This window comes from Genypterus blacodes, unplaced genomic scaffold, assembly GCF_046128005.1.
Source record: "Genypterus blacodes isolate CSIRO-AG114 ecotype Tasmania unplaced genomic scaffold, CSIRO-AGI_Gbla_v1 ptg000118l_1, whole genome shotgun sequence".
In the NCBI taxonomy this organism is placed as follows: domain Eukaryota; kingdom Metazoa; phylum Chordata; class Actinopteri; order Ophidiiformes; family Ophidiidae; genus Genypterus; species Genypterus blacodes.
Window position 1 is genome coordinate 994,470 of NW_027466921.1, and position 10,696 is coordinate 1,005,165.

Consider the following 10,696-nt stretch of genomic DNA (forward strand, 5'->3'; position numbering starts at 1 on the left):
TGGAAAGATTGGCAGGTAGTTTGGTCTTGTTTTCAGATTCGACAAGCTGATTGTAAGGATGTTGGTAACCAGTCGGATCCTGCACAGACACACTCGCTTTGATTCTCCTGAGTGAAGCTACTGAACCAGCAGAAACACAAGCGTTACAAACCTGCAGGCTTTACGCAAAATCTAATCAAAATCCTCACCACAAGCCCTGAGATTAACCCTCTACCCGCTCTGACCCAACACACACACACACACACACACAGAGGCCCTATAGCCGCTCTGTCAAGTATGATGGATAAGCCAAGCTCGTAAACGTGATCTACTGCAGGATAAATAACACGTATTTGATTTCAAGCGTAGGCATTATGTATAAACAATCAGCGTTTAGTGTGAAGCCGAGAAAAAAAAGCGCTGCCTAAGAGAAAAACACGATCTGCAGATCAAAGTCTCTGCACAATTGTGATCCTTGTATACTTTGAAGTAGGTTGGTAGACGGTATGGGAGTCCGGACGTTGGTGTTATTATCATTATTTTGTCATATTCAGGGTTTCTATACTTAAATGTCATTTCCCAAACCTTTCCCTAATTAATTCCACGGTGTAACAAGTAAATCAACCTTTATAGCTTCTGTATCAGCTGAATGTGCCTCAACTAAATTTGTTATGCAAACCTGAGTGTGAGCTTCATTGTTCTCCCTTCTCAGGTTCTATCTTGGCGTATAAAAGTTGACGATCATTATGAAAAAACTATCTTTGAAAAGCATTTTCCCCGGGGGATATATTTCTCTTTCTGTAAATACTTACCTCATCCTAAAAGTGCTGTTTGACAGTAAAATGCGTAAGGGTCTGTGATCATCTGTAAGACCTGGATTTGCCAATTCTGACTTCTCATCTCCCGGTGTAATCCGATAATCGGAGTCCAATTATAAATGTGATGTGTCCGGATGAAACAAAACACAGATTATCCAGTGTTTCCTTCCTGCAGCGCCACATTTCTAATTGCGAGTATAGAAACTGTTAACAAAAAAAAAGCGATCTGCGAGCTGAGTGAGTGAGTTTGCAGGCAGGCTGACACTCGCCGTGTAATCTGTAAATTACCCTGCCGTGTGATAATTAAAACTTCAGTGGGTATGAGAGAGAGAGAGCGATGATTAGCGTGTTTGTGCTTGTGCTGATGCGACTCTTTGGCAGGCAGACATTAGGGAGTCTGCAGACGTCGCTCCTCTACCTCCGTCCTCTACTGACACTCGGTGCCATTTGCTGCTATGTGACGCATTTGCTCAGGCCCCGGCACTTTTAGATACACTCCTAAAAATGTGACTTTAACCGTAGCTAATCCTATTTAATACTGTGAAAACCCTGTAAAAAGGTTCTTTACCGCGCCGCACAGACACGACTCTGCACAGACACTTTATGGAGCTGTAAAAACGCTTTAAGACGGAGTGAAATGCTGCAGACTTCTCCAAAACAGCACGAGGCCACATTACACAGCAGTTACCCCACATTTTTGGAGGTGCATTAACATACTGCTGCTCAGATGTGGCCATAACAACTAGGAATAAAGGCAATACATTAGCTTTTCCAAATGTCATGTATACAAGCTTAATGCCATTGACACATTGACATTGGTACAAAACAAAGGAAGCTTATTCCGACTATCGGGCCTAGATTATGCGTTTGTAAACTACATTGATGTGTATATTAGATATTCCAGCGTGTAAAACATCTTAGTCAGGGTTTGCTGCCTGCGTGTGCGTTTCTTTAATGGGCAGGATGGCCTCACACAGCAGCTATGCAGCACCTCGTGTACACTCGGAGACATTCTGTGTGTGTAAACGGCTTAATTGCATTATTGACACACTCTTTAGACTATTGATTACATGCAAATGTGCTGAGAGAGGTGAGCTGCATCTAAAGTTACAAAAACATGCAGTTCCTGTGAAATCCAGTTTAAATACATGGACATGTTTTGCTTTTGGTTATTTTCACTCATGTTTACATCTTAATACAGCAGGAGTTTGTGTTGAATATTAAGTCAGTAAATATCCTGACCTGCCCTGAAAGCTTTGCTGTGATTGGCCAGTCTGTAACTTGACATCAACATGGTTAGACATGCCTACTCAGGGCACCTTAAAGAGACAGCATTAACAAAAACAGAATGGTTTCACTCAGTGTGCACAGCAGTGATGCAGCAGGAAGGGTAGCAATGGATTGGTGAATTTTGTTGCACATTTAGAGCATTACAAGGGTTAACCAGAAGATAAATGGTAAGAAGAACTTGGAAATCTATAGAGTTGATCCCCTTTGGAGCGCATTTACATTTAAAAGACATTTAGAAGTGTTGCATACCAACTACAATGCAGGTCTGGATGGAGTGCACACACACACACACACACACACACACACACACACACACACACACACACACACACACACACACACACACACACACACACACACACACACACACACACACACACACACACACACACACACACACACACACACACACACACACACAAAATGAATAACTACTTTCACACACAATTATCATTGTGCATCATTGAGTTCAGCCTCTGAGACTTGATTATTACGCGCAACCGCGGTCGACTAAACACAACTCCAGTGCAAGCTCATATCCTTAACGAGAGAGTAAACACACGCTCCAAACTGATGTCTGCAGCCACAGGGCGCCGGGCTCAGTGTGAGTGTGTTTGTGCCTGTGTGCTTGATGACATGAAGCTCTCAGACCACAGGAAGCAGCAGAGCTCATGCCAAAAAAGGTCCACAGTGTATCAAGTGGGTGAAATAAAAGCCTGATTAAAGGAGGTGATGGATGAGCTGCAGCGGGAGAGCGAGAGCGAGAGAGAGAGAGAGAGAGAAATTTAGAGGGCGCACAAATTCACACTTCCCATAAACAGTGTGTGTGCTTTGTGGGGGACTGAGGTCACAGAGCGTTGAGGACAAATTGTTGTCTCTGTTAATTCCAATTTCTGAAGCATCATTGATGTCATGTTCCATTACAGCGCAGCTTGAATGTTCACTAACACCACTGAGGGAGCAAGATGTCATGGCGATGAACGACTTTGTCCCCTCTGACGGGAAGGAGATGTTTGTGGCGCCCCCACTGGGCCGATCTGCATAATTATGGAGATGTTGGAAGGCAGCAGTGATGAATCTTTGCTCTGTTTTACTACGACGAATAAATGTGTGAACAAACAAACTCAATAATAGTTTGACTTGCAAATTTAATATGTGTGTGTGTGTGTTTGTGTTTCACAGGCATGAAAACGAATGCAGTGGCACCAGGAAAAGCACCAAGTGATCCTGGAAGCACTACTGTCTTCCCTCATCCACATAAAGGTACACACACACACACACACACACACACACACACACTCTATTTGTTCTAATTGACATCATTGCCTCCATGTTTCAGACCCCACTGGTCAGGGTCACCTAGCGACTGCTCTCATTATTGCCATGTCAACCATCTTCATCATGGCCATCGCCATTGTCCTCATCATCATGTTTTACATCCTGAGGGCCAAACCGAGCCAGGGTGAGAAACACACTCCCAATCTGTCTCTCTCTCTCTGTCTGCCTGCCTGTCTGTCTGCCTGTCTATATGTCTCTCTCTTTGTGTCTCTATCTCTCGTTATTCATTAGTTCTAACTTTCCGTGTGTGTCCACAGCATGTTGTTCTGGACAAGTGGTGAAGGCAGTGGAGGCTCAGACCAACAAACAGGAAGACAAGAAAGACGTCCCTGGTGAGACACACACACACACACACACACACACACACACACACACACACATTATATCCTTACAGATAATGCTGTATAAAAACAAAAAGTGCAACGAGCATAGTTTTGCTTACACTATACATGTAGGCATATACTATATACACTATGTGCCCATACACTGTATGTGCACTATACTGTGTGTGTGTGTGTGTGTGTGTGTGTGTGTGTGTGTGTGTGTGTAGGCTGACAGCTGTACAGTTTAATGAGTACATTCTGGTGGAATGTGAAGCTTCCAATGTTCAAGCCATACGTTGCTTTAGGCGCCATTTTTCCTGACAGTGATGCTCTGTTTAATTTAACTCTCAGACTGACTGACTAAACACTTACATGTGGAGAGCATGAACACACACGCACACATACACACACCAAGCACACACAGACACACACACTGTAGCCACATTCTGTGGTACAGCAAAGTCTACAATCTAATACTGTAATGGATAGAAAAACAGGATAAAGTAGTTATACACAAATTAAGAAACTAATGTCTACATTGTTATTTCATTTTGGCTTACCATGTGCGTGCGTGCATGCATGCGTGTAAATGTATGATGGATGACTGGTATGAATGTATGTATGACTGCTTCAAGCTGGACTAGCTGTCACTGACAGAGACGTTGATTTAATAAGACTGTTAGATGAAAGACACAGACGCTGCACACACACACACACACACACACACACACACACACACACATGTACAAACACTTCACTCGTCTTTCCGTATCAGTATCTGTGATGTGTGAGTGTAATCTAACATAATAGTCCTAATCATTTTATACGTGGCTTCTCCAGCGCTCTTCCCTCCTCTCTCTTCCTCTGAGCTGCTTTGGCTCCCGGTCATGTGTTGAGTTTGGATCTGTGCTCTCTCAGCAGGTGTTGCACCAACAACCTCAGAGCTCTGACTCTATTCTCAGGGTTACCGTTTCTTTTCTGTATTCTGAACACATGTGAGAAGGGTGTGTGTAACCTCTGTGTCCTCTCCCGCTCTCCTTCAGACAACGTGGTGATCTACTCGGAGAAGGACGAGTTCGACAAAGTCAAAGCTCCGCCCCAGAAGACTGCAAAGAGGTGAGAGACGCCTCTGATTCAGACTGTGACGCGCCGTGAAAACTGAACACCATAATTAGTTAATGACTGAGGTCAGACACGGCAAAATACCACAATACCAACCCGTGCATCTAATGGGTTCAGACTGGCCAATCAGAGCTCCTGAGCAGGAGTTGGAACAGCCAATCATATCCACTGTGGCTTTCTGACCCTCTCAGCAGTCACACACTGGGACCAAAAACCTTAATATCTTCCCTTTTTACGGTCATTTAGTATACACTGTCTTATACGCCATTATGTCTGGATCATTGCGAGCGCAGAAGGTGTGTGTTAGTGTGTTTGTGAGAGTGTGTGGCGTCACAGAGGCCCATAGAGAGGCTTTTATCATATTTTCAGCATCTGCGCATAATTAAGCCACCACAGAACAAGTCAGAGCAGTAGTGGGATCATTGCTGCTGGCCTTTTTACTGCTGGTATCTAAGTGCAGTGTGTGTGTGTGTGTGTGTGTGTGTGTGTGTGAGTGCGTGTGTGTGTGTGAGAGAGATCCCTCCCCTGCATGGGCACGGGCATGGAAAATAGATCATGCCCACTTGAGTTTTTGTATGTTTTTAATGAATCATCCAGCCATTATGTGGCTTTGGGAAGGGACGGGGGCGGGGGGTGAGGGTGTGTGAAGTAGCGCGCGCACATTCACACACATACACACAGATGAGCCTGATGATGAGTCTGAGATAAGGGGCGTGGGGGGGCTGTCAGGGCGGTTTTGGGGTTATTTATACACCTAAAAAACCACCGCTGGTTGAAAGCGTGTTCCAGCAGACAACAAAAGACAACAGTTTGCTCACCTTCCACTCCAGGCGCACGCCGCGTCCACCACCGGGGCGGGAAAGACAATGGCGCTTTATAGGCGGCGGCGGCGGCTGTGGCTAACGTGCAGGGGGGGGAAGCGTGATACATGTAGGATAATTGCTGCATGCTCACACACACTGAGCCATTGTGTTCCGAGTGGTAAAGCGTCTGTGGCGTATACGTGCATATTGATACGCTGTGCCCGTGTATCAGTGGGGTGTGAACTGTGGAATACATTAGATACACACACACACACAGAGAGAGAGAGAGAGAGAGACAGAGATGGAGGGAGGGAGAGAGAGCATCAGTAGGCTTAGCAGCGTGTATATCATCATGCCAGAGGATGTGCTAACTCACTGCACTCGCTGCCAGATTGGGTGTTGGATGACTTGGGAAACAATGCCATTGTGTGTGTGTGTGTGTGTGCAAGTGTGTGTTCGGGTATACAGCGTTGGACTGGGAAACAATTGCATTCTGTGTGTGTGTGTGTGTGTGTGTGTGTGTGTGTGTGTGTGTGTGTGTGTGTGTGTGTGTGTGTGTGTGTGTGTGTGTGTGTGTGTGTTATGGGCTAGAGCGTGGGACTGTGGAACAATGGCATTTTGTGAGCCTCTGTCAACAAGGTGTTTTTGGGAGAAAATCCAGGCGGAGGAATAAATGCTGGAACACGCTATCATGTTGTAAAACATACACATGGCAACCGTCTCCAACGACAGCGCCGCTCTGTCCTGTGCCAGTTTCATTTCGAGGACAAAGCCTCAAGTTATTACAACTCTGTACAAATGAACATGTGGGGGAAAGGCCTTGACGCCAAATTGACCAAAAACAGTAAAAATGGATTGTAGGCTTGTTCAGCTGCAAAACTCTGACATCACTTCATAATAAATTCATAAAAATGCTTGTTGCATTTGCAGCACGATATGAGGAACTCATTCACAAAGCTCTCAGTGTGTTAGTTAGTCATTTACAAGCTGTTGTTGGGGTTGTTAATGTAAATGAGCTGCTACAGATTTAACAGCTACATTTTTGGCCAAATAGCTCCAACTCGAAGAAACACAAATCAAAGAAAATACTGTTAAAGTGTGAAGAAAAGGGCCTGTGAGAGGAAGAGTGTAATGCTGAGGAAAAGGATGTTTGCTCACTGTGACATTTAAATGTAATGAATCTACGACGTCTGCGGCTTCCTATCAATATGTGAGCAAGCGAAGGTTACTCACCGCGCCTGCATGTCCTCCGCAGTGAAAACGATGCGTCATCAGAGAACGAGCAGCTGCTGAGCCGCAGCATCGACAGCGACGAAGAGGCTGCGTCAGAGAAGCAGGGATCGGCCGAGGGCAACGCCCCCAACCCCAACCTGTGTCTGGTCAACCTGGGCAACAAGCCCGACCTGTGTCTCCTCTCGCTCGGCCTCCTGGACCGGGACCGCACCTGCAACGGCACCCCCGCCATCGCCGCCGGCTCGGCCAGCAGCATGCCCAGCCCCAACAACGTCAACCAGATCGGAAACGGGAACCACATCAGCAGTGTAAACGCGATGAACAGCAACAATAAAACCCCTGGGGTAAGGAGATGGAAGAGTTTCTAACTGTTAGTAGAGTGGAAGTTATGATTCTGAGCAGATCTGCAGCTTTATGTTCTGTTTTCTCGCCACAGTTTCTACAGAGTCGGAGGAAAAAGATCCTGGACCTGTACGCCCGGGCCTGTAATGTGACAGAGGGTAAGTCTTACTCAGAAAATAGGTCCATACTTCATCAATCATCTAGCTGATATTGCCCATCCTCCTTCATCTTATGAGGTTTAGTCAACCGGCAAGGACTAAACTGCTCAGACAAGTGCAAATCAAGTGCTAACCATTTTTCTCACCTCCGCAGGCCTGAGCCCCACCGAGCTTCCCTTCGACTGTCTGGAGAAGGCGAGCCGCATGCTGAGCTCCTCCTACAGCAGCGAGGCGGCCGTGGTGAAGACGTGGAGACACCTGGCTGAGAGCTTTGGCCTCAAGCGAGACGAGATCGGAGGCATGAGCGACGGCCTGCAGCTGTTCGAGAGGGTGAGCACGGCGGGGTACAGCATCCCCGACCTGCTGACCCGCCTGGTGCAGATCGAGAGGCTGGACGCGGTGGAGTCGCTCTGCTCGGACGTACTGGGCGGCGGCGAGACGGCGGCGGCCGGACGGCAAGGCATCGGCAGCATACACAGCCAGCTGGCCTGTTCGTCCTCGTGTCCGTCCCCGTCCCAACGCTGTGCTAGCGTCTGAAGATCTGGTTTTCTTCAGAGACTCACGTAGGGACGAACACTGTGCTGACGAGAGGGACGGCAGATATCTACAAACACAACACATGAAGAATGACAGACGTGTTCTCTGTCAAAAAGCTTCTGATCTGAACTCCTTTGGTCTTTCCTTTCATTGCTATACAGTTTGAGAAGGACAAGAATATAAGACCTCAGGGGCCAAAATATTCTCTGGCTGTCAAGATCAGATATTTTATCTCGGTAAAGGACAAAATCTCTCAAACTGTGTCTCTACAGTTCTGTTGCATACCTATGAGTTTGTGCTTCTACACTTCTAAGCTGGATGAACTATGCGCTGGCCGCCACAGTAAGAGTTCAGACATTTTATACTTTCTAAAAGTTTTGACACACGGACGTCTCGAGTTTGACCCTGGAGCTTTCTGATTCCCGATCATCTGCGTGTGCGAAAGGAGGAGGCGACCTGGTTTGACCACAGCATCAGTTTAACATTCACGTCTGTGCTTCGGGCTTCACTCTCATCGCACATGAAAGGCGACAGATACAAGCTGCTTTGTTAAAAAACGCAACAGCCAGCTGGAAATGCTAAAAACGTCCATTCAGCTCCGCCTTCAGCTGGTTAATATTGTTTGGGGGAAATTTGACCTTTGGTGACCCTGGTTCTCCTGCTGAATTTGGATATTGCCAAAGAAACTAAACAAAAGCGGCAGTGATCACAGGAGCGGAGGCAAACAGAGAGATGCTGTATGTGGGGTATCAACTGGTGTGTTTTCGTCATGTTTTGTCTCCTTTTAAAACCATTTTCTTGTTTTTAACACTGGCCTAGCTTATGTGTATTAATTGTGGAAGCTCTAACGATGAGCAGCCGGAGTCTCACACTCTTCCACATTCACACTTGCCCACATACTCTCCCTCTTCCTCTCTTCCCCAGTAGTGACCCGAGCCCTGACCCCCTCCCTCTCATAATTCCTCCATCCCCCCTATTACCCTTTTACCCCAAAGCTGCGGTCTCACACTGCCGCCAGCTCTTAATTACTCGCTGTGTGGCGGTTCAGGACCCCTAATTGGCTGAAGTGTTGCGGTTTACAAAAAAACGGGTGCAAAGTGCCTGTATTTTCCAGCACCCAATTAAGGGGCACTTAACCACTGAAAGCCCAGTGGAAAAGCTGTAAAAGCTGTATTAAACGGAGAGCGACTGAGCGGCCCCGGGGGCTGCTGCAGTCGTCACGTCGCGTCTGATCGTACCCAGGTCTTGTAGTTGAGTTAGTCATGCTCAGACAGGATTTAAGCTCCCCCCTCTCTCCCCTGTGGGACTAATATAGCAAATGGGATCAATGTGTAGTTTTGTGGCTTGTCCACTTGTCAAACGCAGCTGGACTCAGTTTAGTGTTGCCTGTATTAGAGACTGAAGGCTGCTGCTATAAGAATCACATCATTACAGTCATCTTAATACTATAGTAATGATTCTGTTAGGAGATATAATGCTTTGGGCAACATGTTCCTGATTCTTACTTTAGCTGTTTAAGCGTCAACACAGCATTAAGCTCCAAATTTCATTTTGAGGATGCGATGCCAAGACTGGCTTTGATGTCGTATCTCGGGAAGAGGACTTGATTTATTTTTATCTGAGTGTTCTGCACAGAATCAAACACAACAACCCTCTGCCAACTCCTTCTCTCCCAGGTTTTTTTGAGTTTTGTTCATATTTTGGGGCTGGACTCCGGTACTTTCAAATGAATTAATGTGCGTGTTTACCGAGCGTGTATTTGTCTTTCGTCTCCCCTCAGTCCGTAGGGGAAAGCTCACACTTTATAGTACACCGCCTTCTTCCTGCAGGGTTCTCTACTCAATTCAGACTGCAAAAGGAGATTTAATGTGTTCTTTTTTAAATGCTTTTCAACGCTTTTGGAGTTTTGTTGAAATCGCTAATGAGTAAACTGAACTGAAATGAGCTCCTGCACTGTTTTAGACAGTCTGACATATGCTGATAAGATGATATGCAATAACCAAACATGGATACTTACCTCAGTAGCACATACAGTAGAACATGTAGAGACACAGACATCATGGAACCAAAGTGTAACTGTATATATAACTTATTATTGTACATAATGTATACATTAATAAAGAGGTATGGAAAAGTAGGCTTGACTATTATTTTGTCTGAAATATAATGTGAAAGATTCTCTGTGACTCACAACTTATAGTAAAGGCCAAAACTGCAGACTGGATTTTAAGAATTTGATCGTGTCTGATTAAAAAAGAAGAAGAATGTTCTTTCCTTCATTTTATCCACATTCTGTGTAAGATTTTTTAGGGTGCACCACATGGATCCTTGAGTTTTTATGTGAAATTTAGATGTCGTAACTGACATGCCAGTAGTTTTTATGTTCGTATTCAACTTCAAATGTAATGTCAAATATGCAAATACACTCATTATTTCAATCCGTGAACCAAGTAGAACCAAACTGTCTCAGCACCTCACCAACAAGCTACAAACAGAAAACTTTAAAACTGAGCTCACAGTTAGTGACACACACATGCACAAAGGGCGAGTTTGACTATTTTCAGCTTAAATATGTCAAATTAAGACAATAATAAGGAAACTTTAAAACAATTCCAAGTGAAACCAGTTCTATTTATGAATAGCAACAGAATGTCCATAGATTGACATTTCCAGTGTCATATTTAGAACCACCAGACTATACTTCCTACCACTGTCCACGTACCACAGTTTGAGAACCGCTGTGCTACTCCATT

The 10,696-nt window shown here is 45.4% G+C and overlaps 1 protein-coding gene across 1 annotated transcript in view; it reads left to right on the forward strand.

Annotated features, from left to right (window-relative positions):
• edar (ectodysplasin A receptor) overlaps positions 1 to 10,076 on the forward strand; it is a 28,238-nt gene extending 18,162 nt beyond the window's left edge. Inside the window, exons 6-12 of the mRNA XM_076161882.1 lie at positions 3,270 to 3,350; positions 3,427 to 3,549; positions 3,683 to 3,757; positions 4,792 to 4,864; positions 6,929 to 7,250; positions 7,343 to 7,406; positions 7,561 to 10,076. Of these exons, the coding sequence (XP_076017997.1) occupies positions 3,270 to 3,350; positions 3,427 to 3,549; positions 3,683 to 3,757; positions 4,792 to 4,864; positions 6,929 to 7,250; positions 7,343 to 7,406; positions 7,561 to 7,943 (1,121 nt within the window). The 3' untranslated portion in view covers positions 7,944 to 10,076. The remainder of the gene's footprint in view (positions 1 to 3,269; positions 3,351 to 3,426; positions 3,550 to 3,682; positions 3,758 to 4,791; positions 4,865 to 6,928; positions 7,251 to 7,342; positions 7,407 to 7,560) is intronic.
• Positions 10,077 to 10,696: the final 620 nt, after the last annotated feature.